Below are 18,625 nucleotides of genomic sequence, written 5' to 3' on the forward strand. Positions count from 1 at the left end.
TGCCTTCATCATAAACTCGCAAGTGTGTCAAGGAATGTTTCACAACTAACCACATATTAACCAAATATTCTTAATAAATAAATAAAAGGATGTTAAAGGTTGCACGTCCAATCAAATCCGACAGCATTTTGGGGCAAATTCATCCGTCAGCTTTAATACTTGAGTTCAAAAACCATACAAAATGAAAGAAAATATCAAACCACTGCTTACAAAATTGTGCACATTCACCCTATAGTTCATGCTAATATCATTTTTATTAGTTTTGTCCAGTAAAGCGTGTTCAGTCCTGAAGCTGAAGCACTTCTCACACAACACAACAATGGCCGCGTTTACATGTGCGCCGATAGTGGGATTATTTCTAATAATCAGTGATCACGCAACATTGAAGCAGAACTTTACACGCGATTTACATTATTCTGATTAGTATTCTTATACCACACTCATGTTACCGCCTATTACGGCCAGATGTCAGAGGTAATAACAACATTAGCATTACGTTTAAACGCTATTTTGTCAAATGCACGCTGTATTTCCATTTGTACGATACAATGTCGAGAAATATTTCGTTTTTACAGTGAAATCTGAATCTGGTTGAACATTACATTACAAAATACAATGATGCCGTCACCAGCAGTTTATATAAGCGGATATATATTAATAAGTTATATTAATATATGAATTAAATCTGAAATTAGATGACAGATAACACAGAAGGCTGAGTTTAGTTTCACCAACACTGATTGTCTGGATAATAAAGCATAAAGACAGATGACAAATAAACAAAACTGAACAAATACACTAAATCAGATGGTTTGCATGGATAAATTATGGGAAGAAAGATTCATACAGTTTACTTAGCTATATTTTACATGTAGCCTATTGTCTTCTAATAAAATATCACGGTAAAGTTTAACCAAATTTTTGTTTTACTCTTGAATGTTTACATTCTTTTCCTGTTACTAACACAAATGTAAGACTTTAATTAGTTTCTATACTCACTACAGTAATAACAACAGTAAATCTGCATAATTGCGACTATAGCCTACATCAAATCAAATTGTGTGATTGCACGTAGCCTAGCCTATATATCATTTTTTATATTGCCAAATAAATAGGCTACTGAATATCTTGACAATGTTTAATAAATTGTTTTATAAACCCGTTAATACGGCAGAGTGTTATATTGTTAGCGATAAAACAACAGCGTAACTCTATAACACATGAAGATCATTTCTGATGAAACAGAGCTGGCTGTCTAAGTAAAGGTCCTGATGTTCCCGTGTGTGTGTGTGTGTGTGTGTGTGTGTGTGTGTGTGTGTGTGATCGAGGTGTAACTAGACCGCATGTTTGGGCATCATCACTCCCGCTCCTCGCGCGCGCGCCACTGATGCCCAGAAGTGCTGTCTATGAAGGCAACGCACTAAACATGAGGCATAGACCCCGACTGCACACACACAAACACACACTACAGTGTAAACTCTTGCTACTCGATACAAACCAAATGCAGATATAATGCACGTATGTAGCCTAATTCGAGTTCGCGCGCAGAAGCGACGTTATGATAATAATCCTAATGTTTATAATGAGACGCGACCAGCATCACAGAATAAAGTGAGAAAGGCTCATTCGCCCGTGGTTTACCTGTCGTGTTCCTGCGCCGAGACAGAAATACTGCGTGCAATGTGCGCTTTAGCTGTCCAGAGACTCACAGATCTACAGAAGAACACACACACACACACACACACACTCACTCCATCCTTCAACTGAGTGGCCCGATATTCCAGCTCACCCTATATCAGCTGCTCTCTCTCTCTCTCTCTCTCTCTCTTTCGACGTCACACAGCGCATATAACACACACGCACCGAAGATCCCCGAGTCTGCTGCGCTACTGCCACACACTTCACTACAATCATCATATCTGTAACACTACTGTATAATAAACATAATAATCACTAAAAACAAGATGCTCGAAAATGAAGCACGAGTCATGGGAGAAGTGAAGGTGTGCCGTATGATTGCAAAATCAATCTGTTTTATTGAACATTGATGGAGCAACAGATTTTGTGTGAGAAAAAAAAAATCATAAAAGTGCTTTATTTTGTTCACAAATCTTATAAATGTGAGTTGTCAAGGTGTTTTACTGCAGACACACAGTACTGATGCAAAAAAAATATGTTAATAATTTCTACCTGTTCAAAACCTTCTCAATCACTTTAGGAAAGTTTATATTATTTTTGGTTATTTTGATTTTAAAAAAGTATTAATTTTTTGTTCAGTAAATATACTGTGGTTAAAATATGCTAATTTTAAAAATTCAGAAACAAAATTATTTTGTAATAAAAAAAAGTAAAGATTCTGAAAGCATTGAATGAGATCCATAATAAAGCTTTACACTAGTAACAGAGAAATATGATGTTTTATTCTTAATATAATATTTTTTAATATGATGGTTTCATTATAAATATGACACTCAGCTAAATATATGATATTTTTCATCTGAATCAAACCATGTCATGTCACCAAATGTAAAAGTCAGCCGGCTGCTTATTGTCATGTTAATTATTGTTGTTCAGACTAAATATACCATCCTTTTACATATTCGTCAATTATTGAAAAACTGTTACATTAATAACCTTCAACAAAACCTGAACATCATTAACAAGACCTTTGTGTAAAAATATATTTCAATAATTTTAGTGATTCTCATTTTGTTACAATGAGGACACAAACGCTTTCCCTTGGTGAACGGAAGGCCAAAATGGAGAGAGTTTTCAAACATATTTTGTATTTTCAGGGTATTTTATGGTACTAAATAGTTATAATCCGTTTATTCAATTTTTGAGCATAGACTTAACTCAGACAAACTTAAACGGAAGTCACTCTTGAATGCTTTAGAGCAACAGACTTAAAGCTACAATACCTAAGATTTAGATGCCACTAGAGGGCGCTACATTCAAAACAACAACAACGGCTTTGCTTGATGACGCCGTGGAGGAACACGGAATGATGGGAACTGTTGTTTTCAACTCCACCGGGGATAAATCAGTCAGACGGGAATCGGAAATTAGTTGTCATGGATGAGGTAAAGTTAGATTTCTATAAATGTTGCGTTTAATGACATGCTTGTTTTTCCTTAAACTGAAATAACCGCAAGAGAAGTCAGGTTTAAAAGTAAATTAGTTATCACAGATGTTACCGTACGAGTCACTGGACGAAGCTATGGTGGAGAGGTTTTGAAGGGGCAGGTCTCTTGCAAGGAGTTGACATGGCTGGTCCTCCTTTTTGATAACTTTATAAAAATAAAAAATCATGTACATTTGACACATCTTTTCATGTCGTGTAAGTATTGAGCCACAGCTACAGTTTCACAAAATTACCGTTAAGGGGGTCGCACACCGGACGAGAAGCTCAGCGCCGCGTCGCGCCACATATTTAAAATTCGAACACATTATTATCTATAAGTGTACACATACCGGCGGCGCCCAGCAACACCTCGGGACCGTGTTCAAAATCCTGCTGCGCCACAGAGCGCCATTTAAATAGTTTTATATAAAATTTTTATTATTTTTGTCTCAAATCGTTGCTAATGGATCCTGACTTCGCCCTATGCTTCAATATGCATTTAGTTTTGCATTCATTTACAGAAATCAGCTGCTTGAATGACAATTGCTGATTTTTCAGGTGAGATTCTCAATTCATTCAGTGAACGGATGCTCTGAGGTAGTTTTCAGAATGCAGACTCAGCAATGATTGTATTTAATTGTACAGTACAATCATAACTTAGAACAGACATTATCTTCATTTCCTGTCATTAAACATAACAATATTGCTGGCCATACACTGATGAGAAAGTGCGCGCCCGGTGTTCGATAACGTTACTGTGGAGTTGTCCTAAACGTGGCGCGGCGCTTCTCGTCCGGTGTGCGACCCCCTTTACAGACAACAGTTCACATTCCCAGAATAAATGAAAAGAATAATTGTGCTCAACTACAACTACCGCATTTGTCCAGGACTACACGTAGTACGAGCGGAAACCGAGGTAAGCGGATATGACGCGATTGACTCGCGACTCCCAGCTCACCCCTGCTCACACGCCCCGTTTCCTTGGTTAAAATCTCAATTTTCTCGCGATTTAAACATTGTTTGGAACATTATTGTAAGTTATCATCTTAACGAAATATATAACACTGGCCTTGTGATTTTGGTATATTTTAATGCAAAAATCTTAGGTATTCCACCTTTAAGTTTGGTCTCTTTTTAAAGACGACACTTGGCAGATTATTGCTGAAGTGAAAAAAGTTACAATTTTTGCATTTATTGTTGTGAAAAATGCACAAAAATACCGTTTTCAGTTTGTATATGAAATCTATATTCTCCAAAGCAAAAACAGCAAAACAAAAAATCAAAGCCATGAATCTAAACCAGTTGTGTTCCAAATCTGAGGTTGATATCTCAGAAGACCAGGCTTTCAGTGCGAGTGTGTCCGGCTGCAGTACCGGTCGCTTCCACAAGACGAAACTCATCTCTTATTCATTTGCAATGGCTCATTTTTTAGCCTGGCTCCGCCCTCCTACGTACTTCTGCTCAATTTTCATTTTCCTTTAGTACGTCACCTGTTTTTGTGGGATATTTGCAATTTTTTCCAGACAATTTTTACCTGTCCAATCAGCGAACAGAGGGAGTGTACGCTAGTTTAGTCTGGTGGGACCCGGCCACTTATTTTTGAATGCGAACAATACAAGTCTGACTTTTTTTAGGAACATATAACCTTTTCTAACCATGTCCATGATTTGTGTGTGTGTGTGTGTGTGTGTGTGTGTGTTCACACAGCAAGTGCCAAAACCTTTACCAAGTTTCGTACCATTCAAATGAAGTAAAAAAAAAAATCTGTCAAAAATGGCCGAACAGCACCAGAGGATTAAGAGGGTTTAGAACATGGTATTTGGAATAAATCACTTTTGACTAAAAAAGGGGCTATAATTACTGAGATATACAGTATGAAACCCTTGCCCTGTTGTCTCCAGTAATTGACCATGGAGAGGGAAATAAATAAATAAATCCCTCAGCAGAAATATAATCATTTAAAGTAATGGCACAAAGAAATAACTACACAAAGAGTCGCATCATACGACAACTCAAAGAGTTTTAAAGAGCCTTTGAGTGTACATACGCAACAGAAGAGTGTGTCGCTCGGCTTCAGCTTCACGGTTTCAAAGGCAGAGAGGAGGTGACACACTTACGGGCGATAATACAGCGTGAGCATCAAAGTTGCATGTGTGCCTGAAATATTTATGGCCAATGTAACATTCATCACAAAAGAGAAAAGAGCTTTATTAGTGCAGCAGCCAAATAATGATCCCCCCGAATAATGCAAACGGCAGAGCAAGTGATGCAAGTGATGCAGTCACAACACACGAAGAGATCGCAGTTAACCGCAACACTGCCAAAAACATGCATTAATAACACACTAACAAACAGATCTGCAGTTCTTCACTGCATTCGGCCTCGCAGGTGTCGCAGATGCCGCAGATGCTGCAGATGTCGCAGGTGTTGCAGGTGTTGCAGATGTTGCAGATGTTGTCGGAGGTTTCGCAGTTGTCGCAGCTGTTGCTGATGTTGCAGATACTGCAGATGTCGCAAATGCCGCAGATGTCGCAGATGTCGCAGATGCCACAGATGCCGCAGATGTTGCAGATGTTGCAGATGTTGCAGGTGTTGTAGATATTGCAGATGTCGCAGATGTTGCAGATGTAGCAGATGTTGCAGATACTGCAGATGCCACAGATAATGCAGATGTCGCAAATGCCGCAGATGTCGCAGATGTTGCAGATGTCGCAGATGCCACAGATGCCGCAGATGTTGCAGATGTTGCAGATAATGCAGATGTCGCAAATGCCGCAGATGTCGCAGATGTCGCAGATGCCACAGATGCCGCAGATGTTGCAGATGTTGCAGATAATGCAGATGTCGCAAATGCCGCAGATGTCGCAGATGTCGCAGATGCCACAGATGCCGCAGATGTTGCAGATGTTGCAGATGTTGCAGGTGTTGCAGATGTTGCAGATACTGCAGATGCCACAGATGCCGCAGATGTCGCAGATGTTGCAGATGTCGCAGATGTTGCAGATGTCGCAGATGCCGCAGATGTTGCAGATGTTGCAGATGTCGCAGGTGTTGCAGGTGTTGCAGATGTTGTCGGAGGTTTCGCAGTTGTCGCAGCTGTTGCTGATGTTGCAGATGCTGCATATGTTGTAGATATTGCAGATGTTGCAGACACGTCGCAGATGTTGCAGATGCAGCAGATGCCGCAGATAACGCAGATGCTGCAGATGTCGCAGATGTTGCAGATAATGCAGATGTCGCAAATGCCGCAGATGTCCCAGATGTTTAAGGCATAAAAAAAATGTTTTTATGCCTTAAAATATCTTGAATGTAACTCGACACCCTTGTCTCATTTAGTATACGCGGTTCTATGAATATGCAAATGAGCCCCGCCTCCACTCAGAGATCCACTGGTTGGCGATCACACGTTGATCTGATTGGTTACAAGGTCGTTTGTGACGTCAGAAACACCAGCGATTTCAAACCGTGTGTTTGAGACTGTCTTTGGTTCAAAATACTCAGCAATGATGTCGACTAAAGAACTTACACATGGTGTGTGTTAAAGTGTATTAAAAACACCACACAGTAGGGGTGTAACGGTACATGTATTCGTATTGAACCGTTTCGGTTCGAAGCTTCCGGTTCGGTACGCATACAAACCGAACGATTGCTTGGACCATTTTTCCTGCCGGCAAAATTCGTGCTGACGCGGCCAACACAACGTTGCGCAACATCAAATGGCAAGCGTAATGAATGCAGAACGAAACTGCGCTATAAATGTGCTTCACGGATCGTTTATCAGTTCGGACCAGCAACATCTGTGCAGCGCGAACCGATCTCGATCAAGCAACACTGTTACCACACCGCGCTAAGAGATCCGGTAAAGAAAACATTTGAATTCGCCACTGAGGTAATAACATCGCTGCGAGATCTAGTGAGATGCATTCACATTTCTCCGTTATTAACCGTAGATCTCTATTAGATCAAACAGCGCTGTCATGGAAACCAGGAGAAACATTGTGCCGTGAATGAACTAGTACTTTACGTCCACAGACCAGCAACATTCACCATGGATTTAATATAGTAACACTAACTGGAACCAGTTTGGCTGGAATGGAGAAATGCTTTCAAGTGCTTCACACATCTTTTACCAGCACTTCAAAATTCAAATATTATATAAATAAATATATATTTAAATGTTATTTTTAATGTGATGACCAAAACATTATTTGTTCATCCTTCAAAGATGACCCCCATTTATAAACCTGAAAGTTTCAAGATCTAGGAAAACTCACACTTATTTTAAAAATATTTTTTTTCTTTAAACAAATAGGAAATTTCTCTGGCATTTCTTTCTTTTTGCTGTATCGAAAACGTACCGAACCGTGACTTTAAAACCGAGGTACGTACCGAACCGTGATTTTTGTGTACCGTTACACCCCTACCACATAGACACATAAACAACATTAAAATCTGGATTTACACCACAGGGGGACTTTAAAGGAATTGTTGTCAAATGTATTTGCCGATTTACAGTAAATTAAATGATTGATCGCGTGCCAATGAACCGTAAATGAATGTACTTGCTTTATTTAGTGCCATCTAGTGGCCAATATTCATCTGGGGGGGGGAAACACGGCACATCCCAGATCTCCAGATGACTGTCAGGTTGCTGTCGGATGTCTTAACTCTCACACACCGCTCTCTTGACAAGCTCAACCAAAGGAAATTTCCAAAAGAACAAGGGTTTAATGGGCTTCTCATCCATAAAACGTCCACAGATCTGTTAGTCAACTGCTGTTCAAAGTGCGCGAGTTAAATCCTTTGATATCGCACAAAACTTACAAGACTTTCAAGCCTTGCTGATGAGAACAGCCTGACAGTCCTGTCCCGAGATCGCTTGACGAGGCTTTTTTCCTAAACTTTCAGCAAACTTTCCTGAGGAAGTTTCTCGCAGGTTTCCGACTCTTCTGAAGGGCTGATTTGACAACGCCACAACATCCCGAGATGTGAAAGACTGCGCCTTTAAAGCACGAATGAGGAAGTCAATGATTTAGGCAACTTGGCAATTTAAGGTCGGATATATGAGGTCGGGTGTGTAATGTAAGGTGAAGAGGATAAACGGTGGTGTGATGGTTGTCCTCACTTAGGTTGAAAATGCTGCGATTTGTGCTGCAGAGGTTCGAGATGACCTCTCAGAGATAAAGGCTGGACAGTTCATGGGATAAATGGTGCAAAACACACTAAACCCTGTAGCATTGCTGTGAAACTGGTGTAAGGAGCTCACACACACACACACACACACACGGGAGCTGCACTGCTATGCATGGTTTTCAAAGCACTCCACGTGTAATTCAACATCTCCAATTTACTGCAATGGACAATCTTTCCTTTATTTGATCGCAGACTCGGCACAGGTCAAGGTTTCTTTGATTTGACTATGAGTGATTCCCGAGAGGTCACAAGGGTTATGGAATATATAGACTTGTAAAAAAGAATTTTGTTTGAATTAAAAGTACATAGTTGTCATGTTTTGTCATTGTCATGTGATTCCCTGTTTGTCATGTGTCTTGTCATTGGTTAATCGCCTGTCCCTTCCCTTATGAAAAATAAGTTTATTCAAGTGTGCTATTAAAATACTTGTTTTAAACTAAAAATAAGAGAGTGTGCTTTCAGTCTACTTTCAATATACTTTTCAGATATATACATAGCAAATTATACTTAAGTATACTTGGCTTATACTGACAAGTATACAGAAAAGTCTAAGTACTTAATCATTTGATCAAAATATACTAAAGAAAAGTATTCTTTCTGAATACTGAAAGTTTAAGTGTACTTGGCTTGTACTTGTGTTTACTCTTTTAACCTTATTAAATAATTTTCACATGCAAGTTAACATCAAGTCTGCATGCTTAAAGTGCAGTTAATGGTTTATTTCAAGCATAAATACTACTTAGTAGTATACTTTAAATGCAGAAACTAAAGAAGTACAACCTGTTTGTGGGTAGTTATGTATGTGTTCGTACTGTGTTGCCCTTTGTTTGAACTGGGCATCCAAAACAATATTTGTTTGAAAACTTTGATTTATAAAGTAAATGACTTTTTAATTTTGACTCCTGAGTTTGTCTTGTGAATATTTATGTTTGTAGTCCACTGGTAGAGTGAGTTAACATCAAGGGTACATAAAGTACAGTAAAAGGTATATTTCAAGTACAATATGTAAGTAGTAACCTATTAGTACACAGCGCAAAAAATAATATATAAATAGTAAACTATAAGTATGATGTTAAGTTCACTGAAAGAAAACTTACAAGTACACTTATAGTATAAAAACTATTAAACTAGTAGTTTACTGAGTAGTATACTTAAAAGTGTACTTTCATAAACTAAAAATCCAGGCTAGAAGTATATAACTAGTAAACTAGAAGTATATCTATAAGTTCACTTGTGTACAAAATAAAACTTTGAAGTAAACTAGTTGTGAACTCAAAGTTTGCCACTTTTACACTTTAAGTATACTTAAAAGTATACTTTTATATACTAAAACTAAAAAGTGGGCCAATTCAGTCCTAAGAAGTATTAAATTAGTAGGCTACACTTACAATGCTACTAGTACTATGATCTTAGTATACTTAGTATGTACAGTATACTTTGGAAAAATAGGCTACTTGAACGTTACTTAAGTTCACTTAGTTAAATAAACTTGAAGTATACTTTATTTTGGTAATGAACCCTCATAATAAAGATGGCTCTGCGGAGGCGTTTGACTTCTCATTTTAGACACACACACACACACACACACACACACACACACACACACACGCACACACACCTCTGAATGGATAGAAAAGTCCTCGGGATACCGCAGCAACTTGGATTAGTTGTCAACAAGGCGAAGTCCACCATAATCCACTTCTTGCAGCTCTCAGGAGAAAATGTTTGCAGCACACACGATAGTTTAGATCATAGACTGTTTAGATGTGTCAAACCAACCGTCCAGAGCCACAGTCTAGCCCTGGCAGCATCGCGGGGAACATATTCAACGCACTTTGCACCATGAAAACAAATAGTGTGCGTCCCATGATTGCGTCTCTGCGACCGACCGATCTAACAGTTCGACATGTCTGTCGTTGGAAAGATCCACGTGGTGTCATGAATAATTAAGAGACCGTGTCTTCTCATAGGATAAGAAAACTCAGTCTCATTAATAATTATTTGACACCAATCGTCGTCAACGCACTCACAGTGCACGTCCACGTAGACACGATGAAGATTTTAAACCCGGAAACCCATTTAAGTGGCTTTTATTAATATGCCTTAGGGGGAAAAAAGTGCAAGTTGCTTTCAGTTAAATGACCTCAAACATGTAGGCTGTTATAAAACGGTCCAGTCCTTGATTCTGATTGGTCAATGGCTGATTTATTCACGATAAACCGCATCACTCAATGGTTCTCTGTATCACTACACAACACCCTTAGCAACCACTCTTAGCAACGTAAACAAATGTTGGATCTCACTGATATTGTTCATTGAAGCGAATTTTGTGTGCCTAGTGAACTATTTTTTTTTTTGTGAACTAGAATTTTGTGAACTAGTGTGCTTTTAATAATCCTCCCTTTCATTATTTATACAATTATTATATTGTTTAGTATGTCATTGCTCTTTTTTTTATCTGCTTTCACAAGGCTTTCAATATAAAGAGGCTAGAATGTTCCTAAGACACTGGGACATTGTCTGATCAGTGATTACATTTGCCAGGGGTACTATACACACACACACACACACACACACACACACACACACACACACACACGATACCGACGAGCGTTCTGTGTAGGCTGCCATCTTGTGGCGACGCCATTACTGAGCTGTTACCGGTGTGTAAACAAACCTCTACAGCCAGGCAGAATGACTTCTTGGGTTGATGATGTTAGACAGTGGCCTCCAGTCACAGATGAATGTACAAATGATCTTACAGATTATTTATGAAAATAGCTTGGCAAGCTGCCCAGATAGCAAACTGACATTGAATCAACGTGGAAATATGACATCGAAACAACGTTGATCTGACATAGTTTTGCTCATCGAATTAACGTTGAACCAACGTCAGACGCGTCATTCTTTCAAAACTAACGGAAAATCAACTTGAAATCAACGCGTTGTTTCAACGTTATGAAAGCAAACCAATTTTCGATTTTCATTTAGCTTTGAAGAATGCCGCATCTGACGTTGGTTCAACGTTAATTCGATGAGCAAAATCAACGTTGTTTCAATGTCATGAGAGACGTCGTTTCCACGTTGATTCAATGTCAGTTTGCTATCTGGGTAGCTAGGCTAACGTTACCTAACGACGAATCTAAGATCTGTCCATTTGGCAACAATAAATAAATGAATGACATCAAATAAACAAATTCATGTTTTTCCATTTGTGTCCATTATTTATCTCATTTTCACATTACAAAAGGCAAGGTAAGGTACAGCTAGAAAGTATACATAATATCGACCAATTAGCAATTAGCACAAAAGCAATTATCTGTGTGTGTGTGTGTGTGTGTGTGGGCCCGTCGCGATAGTCGATAAATGGATTAATCACACAATAAAAAAATGAGATAGTTAACAGTGGTTTGTGTGTTAATGCTTTAAGAACAGATCATGTAGGGTCGGGTTTTGTTTACATCAGTTTTATTTATTGTTTTTGGCATTTATTCAAGTGAATTTTTCGTTAACAGAGAGTTTTGTTCTTTTTGGTTGTTTTGTTTGTTAATTGTGGATTTTTACAATATTTTTCATTTTCTGTGTTAAACGTCTTTAGAAATAAAAGTTTATTGATCTTTGAAGTTTGAAAAGGTGTGCCAGTGCCTGCATTATTATGCCATTAGCATTATTTTAGATGTAAATGGTCTCGGAACGACAATATTATTGTTTATCGCAATAATTTATTGTGACAGGCCTATGTGTGTGTGTGTGTGTGTTGTGCGGGACGGGTAATGACGGCGCAGGGCAGTGTTGGACAGCTCCAGGATAAAGCCTCATCTCCTGATGTGATGCACAGTCGCAGTCTCTGCTTGAAGCTCCTCGTTCCTTTTGTTTCTCTTTCTTTTGCCTTTCTGATTTGATGGCTTTTGGACCCCAGATGACGACGAGATGAAAGCAAGGGCCTGATGAAACACAATGCTCCTGCGGCTCCGTCTTGTGGACGATATGTCACTCTTATTCTGGTCCCGACCTGCACACATAAACACCCTAAAGCACACTCGCCTTTTGTTTCCATTGCTTTGTTTGCTTATATCTCGCCGTTTTATGTCCCCACATCCGTCACATTACCGATTCCCTTCGCCTTTCTCCTGTTTCATCTCTATTTCCCGCCATTTCTCCCTGTAGCTGCCATTAACCTAGAAAACCTATAGCAGCTTCCCAAAATAATCGGATTTCATTACAAACCAGCCTAATGCATCTTTAGAGGAATCCATATTTAACACGGTTTATCATGTTTATTTGATGGAAGAGTTGCAGATTCATGAAATGAGGAAAAAAAATGAGTAAGTGGAACGTTAAACCGGACGCTATCGCGTTAAACCGGACACTATCGCTTTAAACCGGACGCTATCACGTTAAACCGGACACTATCGCTTTAAACCAGACGCTATCACGTTAAACCGGACACTATCGCATTAAACCAGACGCTATCACGTTCAACTGGACACTATCGCATTAAACCAGACGCTATCACGTAACCAGACACTATAACGTAACCGGACGCTATCACGTTAAACCGGACGCTAGCATGTTAAACCGGACGCTAGCATGTTAAACTGGCGCTATCTCCTTAAACCGGACGCTATCACGTTAAACCGGCGCTATCACGTTAAACTGGCACTATCACGTTAAACCGGCGCTATCACGTTAAACTGGCACTATCACGTTAAACCGGCGCTATCACGTTAAACTGGCACTATCACGTTAAACTGGATGCTATCATGTTAAACTGGCACTATCACGTAACTGGACGCTATCACATTAAACCAGACGCTATCACGTTAAACTGAACGCTATCATGTTAAACTGGCACTATCACGTAACCAGATGCTATCACGTTAAACCGGATGGTATTATGTAACCGGATGCTATCACGTTAAACCGAACGCTATCACGTTAAACTGGCACTATCACGTTAAACCGGACGCTATCACGTTAAACCGGACGCTAGCATGTTAAACCGGACGCTAGCATGTTAAACTGGCGCTATCTCCTTAAACCGGACGCTATCACGTTAAACCGGCGCTATCACGTTAAACTGGCACTATCACGTTAAACCGGCGCTATCACGTTAAACTGGCACTATCACGTTAAACCGGCGCTATCACGTTAAACTGGCACTATCACGTTAAACTGGATGCTATCATGTTAAACTGGCACTATCACGTAACTGGACGCTATCACATTAAACCAGACGCTATCACGTTAAACTGAACGCTATCATGTTAAACTGGCACTATCACGTAACCAGATGCTATCACGTTAAACCGGATGGTATTATGTAACCGGATGCTATCACGTTAAACCGAACGCTATCACGTTAAACTGGCACTATCACGTTAAACCGGACGCTATCACGTTAAACCGGCGCTATCACGTTAAACCAGCGCTATCACGTTAAACTGGACGCTATAATGTTAAACTGGCGCTATCACATAACCGGACGCTATCACGTTAAACCAGATGCTATCACATTAAACCGGACGCTATCACGTAACCGGACGCTATCATGTTAAACCGGACGCTATCACGTTAAACCAGACGCTATCATATTAAACCGGACGCTATCATATTAAACCGGACGCTATCATATAACCGGACGCTATCACGTTAAACCAGATGCTATCACATTAAACCGGACGCTATCACGTAACCGGACGCTATCATGTTAAACCGGACGCTATCACGTTAAACCAGACGCTATCATATTAAACCGGACGCTATCACGTTAAACCAGATGCTATCACATTAAACCGGACGCTATCACGTAACCGGACGCTATCATGTTAAACCGGACGCTATCACGTTAAACCAGACGCTATCATATTAAACCGGACGCTATCACGTTAAACCAGATGCTATCACATTAAACCGGACGCTATCACGTTAAACCGGACGCTATCACGTTAAACCAGATGCTATCACATTAAACCGGACGCTATCACGTTAAACTGGACGCTATCATGTTAAACCGGACGCTATCACGTTAAACCGGACGCTATCACGTTAAACCAGACGCTATCATGTTAAACCGGACGCTATCATATAACCGGACGCTATCACGTTAAACCAGATGCTATCACATTAAACCAGACGCTATCACGTAACCGGACGCTATCACGTTAAACTGGACGCTATCATGTTAAACCGGACGCTATCAAGTTAAACCAGACGCTATCGCGTTAAACCAGATGGTATTATGTAACCGGACGCTATCACGTTAAACTGGCACTATCATGTAACCAGATGCTATCACATTAAACCAGATGCTATCACATTGAACCGGACGCTATCACGTTAAACCAGACGCTATCATGTTAAACCGAACGCTATCACGTAACTGGACGCTATCACGTTAAACTGGCACTATCATGTAACCAGATGCTATCATGTTAAACTGGACGCTATCACGTTGAACCGGACGCTATCACGTTAAACCAGACGCTATCATGTTAAACCGAACGCTATCACGTAACTGGACGCTATCACGTTAAACTGGATGCTATAATTTAAACTGGCACTATCACGTAACTGGACGCTATCACGTTAAACCAGACGCTATCATGTTAAACCGGACGCTATCACGTAACCAGACGCTATCATGTTAAACTGGACGCTATCACGTAACTGGACGCTATCACGTTAAACCAGACGCTATCATGTTAAACCGGACGCTATCACGTAACCAGACGCTATCATGTTAAACTGGACGCTATCACGTAACCAGACGCTATCATGTTAAACTGGACGCTATCACGTAACCAGACGCTATCATGTTAAACTGGACGCTATCATGTTAAACTGGCGCTATCATGTAACCGGACGCTATCACGTTAAACCAGATGCTATCACATTAAACTGGCACTATCATGTAACCAGATGCTATCGCGTTAAACCGGACGCTATCATGTAACCGGACAATTTCACTTAAAGCGGACGCTATCACATTAAACCGGACGCTATCATGTAACCGGACGCTTTCACGTTAAACCGGCGCTATCATGTTAAATCGTATGCTACACTTCTCTTGCTTGATTGTGTTGTTCATTTTGGAAATGCTTTTTTTTTATTTGAATTTTCCACTCTCATTGGCACTTTTCAGCAAATGTTGAATAAATCTGGCCCCAATTATTTACTTGTGTGTGTATACGAAACTCAGCCAAAATGTATATGAAATATGATCTGGATCTGGTCGTGTGCAATGCCCACGTGTTCTTCATAGAACAAATAAAGGGGACTCGGGGAAAAGTTTGCGGGTCATTTTGTGGATGCGCAGGTGTAAGAGGAGGCCAGTAATCAGTGGCATTTGAGTCTGCAGGGGTGTGATGTGATTACCTTATCTTCACACTCACTAACCCATCTAATTACACAACTCCAGTGAAAGGCCACGCGTGCAAAAAAAGGTTAATTGCTTAATTTTCCTACCATATGTACACCCAGTTCATAAGTCAAGTTTTTATTTAAAACACACACTGTTTCAAAACTGCTTTGGCTTTTCTTCTGGATGTGAACTGGGGACAGAAGCGGGGGTCCGAGTCTTCCAGTTGTACCACTGCACTTCATACAGAGGTCACGCTCTTCACGGAAGGACTCACAAAAAGGTCATCCGTGTCTGGATGCGCATCTCAAGCCAAATAGCGTCGCGCAGAGAGAAAAACATCCGTGGGGAAAGCAGAGACATTACACGGATCATTAGCTCCTGATATAGGAGAGCGAGCGCTGACTGGCTTAATGATGCTTTGATAAGCTGTTTTCCGGAGGTAAACATAATCTGTTATCTTTTCAACACTTTTTTTTTTGAACTTGGAGCAATTTTTTTGCTGTGAAACGAAACTGTCATTTGCTTGTTTGCAGAACAATACACAACTGCATTTGTTCATGCAACTGTCTTTGTGCTGCTTCATGATGGAAATGTGCAGTAATTAGACTTGTGCTCTGTTTTACAGAAGCCCAACTATGTGCGTTTGCTTTATTATAGAAATCAATTCATTCAGGGAAGAGTTCACCCCAAAAAATGACAAATTATCTCATTTTCAACTGGTGAAAATGTTTGTTGATCCAGTCAGAAAGACCTAGTGTTTAAGGGTTTAATGTTTAGTTATGTTGGACATTCAAAAGAGTTTATAGAAGTTATGAGGTTTTTGCTGTTGTGAGCAGAGCGAGATCATGAATTCTGGGAATTATGAGATCGTCTGATTAAAAGGAGCAGGACTGACGGCTAAAAAGAGAGAGCAAAACAGAGAGAGAACACAATTTGTTCAGATTTTTGGCTTAGATTTTCTTGCAGTTTTGGAAAATGTATATTATTTTATATAAAATGTATTTAACACAATTTTTACATTGTACATTTTCATAAACTCAAACTTCACTTCACTATAACTTCACTTTCTTAATTTATTTCACTTCTACAAAAATCTGCCAAATATCTTCTTTAAAACAAGACCAAATGCCTCGCTTCATTTCAGAAGGCCTTTATTAACCCCCATAACACGTGGAGCACTTTATTAGGGAAAGATGCACTTTTATGATGGATAGATGCACTTTTATGATGGACAGATGCATTTTTATGATGGATAGGTGCACTTTTATGATGGATATGATGGATAGATGAACTTTTATGATGGATATGATGGATAGATGAACTTTTATAATGGATAGATGCACTTTTATGATGGATAGATGCACTTTTATGATGGACAGATGCACTTTTATGATGGACAGATGCACTTTTATCATGGATAGATGCACTTTTATGATGGATAGATGCACCTTTATCATGGATAGATGCACTTTTATGATGGATAGATGCACTTTTATGATGGACAGATGCACTTTTATGATGGACAGATGCACTTTTATGATGGACAGATGCACTTTTATGATGGATAGATGCACCTTTATCATGGATAGATGAACTTTTATAATGGATAGATGCACTTTTATGATGGACAGATGCACTTTTATGATGGATAGATGTACTTTTATGATGGATAGATGAACTTTTATGATGGATAGATGCACTTTTATGATGGATAGATTAACTTTTATGATGGACAGATGCACTTTTATGATGGACAGATGCACTTTTATGATGGACAGATGCACTTTTATGATGGATAGATGCGCTTTTATGATGGACAGATGAACTTTTATGATGGATAGATGCACTTTTATCATGGATAGATGCACTTTTATCATGGATAGATTAACTTTTATGATGGACAGATGCACTTTTATGATGGACAGATGCACTTTTATGATGGATAGATACAGTTTTATGATGGATAGATGCACTTTTATAGTGAATAGATGCACTTTTATGATGGATGCACTTTTATGATGGATAGATGCACTTTTATGATGGATAGGTGCACTTTTATCGTGGATAGATGCACTTTTATGATGGACAGATGCACTTTTAGGATGGATGGAAGCACTTTTATGATGGATAGATGCACTTTTATAATGATAGATGCACTTTTATGGACTTAAAAACAAAAACAGCCATTTTAATTTTGGGGGAACTATCCCTTAAAAAAAAGGATCTGCAGGAAGATGTTATACAACATGTTGTTTGCCAAGCCACTTTATTTTGAATTTGCCACCACACCTGTGTTGTTACTATATCACCTGCATTATCATCAACTCTGCTTGTTTGTGACACAAGTGAATTTGCATTGCCATAGGTAGATTGTGTTGGTCATTATGTAAATGTGTTCATTTATTTGCGAATGATCAGTAGATCAACCGCAGAAACTTACATTCCCATTGGCACTTTAATGAGATTGCACTTTCACGCTAATCTGCCCTGTTTTGTAAATCTGGCCCATCATGTCATGATGACAACATTATTCCCCATTACATAATTTCATCACAATAAAATGTCCATGCCCTTTGCATCAGTGCAATGATGCCGAAGCTTTCTCATTGAAATCAATGGGTCGGTGGCCGTGTCCCAATAAAGATACTAGAGGGCACTTTTGGCATCAGCACAATGATGTGCATTTCTATTGGACTTGGGAGTGAGATCCGGTTACTATTGTGAAGCTTGAATACTTCAGTCTCCATTCAACTGCATGGAAAATCTTCTCCTTTTGCGTTCCAGTTACTCATCCTCAGCCTCATAGGCCAACCGTATGTGATGATACATTACAGTATTTGCTATGATCTGTGTTTTACCAGCTATTTAGCTATATTTGCATTACTGAGATTATATCTTCAATATTATTGCGCCAAATTGTTTCAAAATGACAGATTTTGTCGTAA

At 39.4% G+C, this 18,625-nt stretch overlaps 1 protein-coding gene across 3 annotated transcripts in view; it reads right to left on the reverse strand.

Moving 5' to 3' along the window:
* The window catches only part of fstl4 (follistatin like 4), a 226,393-nt gene extending 216,206 nt beyond the window's left edge, over nucleotides 1–10,187 (reverse strand). For 2 of the 3 annotated variants that reach the window (XM_089124041.1, XM_089124040.1), the window contains exon 1: nucleotides 9,936–10,187. In XM_089124041.1, coding sequence (XP_088980167.1) covers nucleotides 9,936–10,009 — 74 coding nt within the window. In that variant the 5' untranslated portion in view covers nucleotides 10,010–10,187. Of the gene's footprint in view, nucleotides 1–1,641; nucleotides 1,771–9,935 lie in introns of those variants that run through there. The other variant, XM_089124042.1, reaches the window with a different exon arrangement.
* Nucleotides 10,188–18,625: the final 8,438 nt, after the last annotated feature.

This window comes from Pimephales promelas, chromosome 19, assembly GCF_988280905.1.
Source record: "Pimephales promelas chromosome 19, fPimPro1.hap1.1, whole genome shotgun sequence".
Lineage (NCBI taxonomy): Eukaryota > Metazoa > Chordata > Actinopteri > Cypriniformes > Leuciscidae > Pimephales > Pimephales promelas.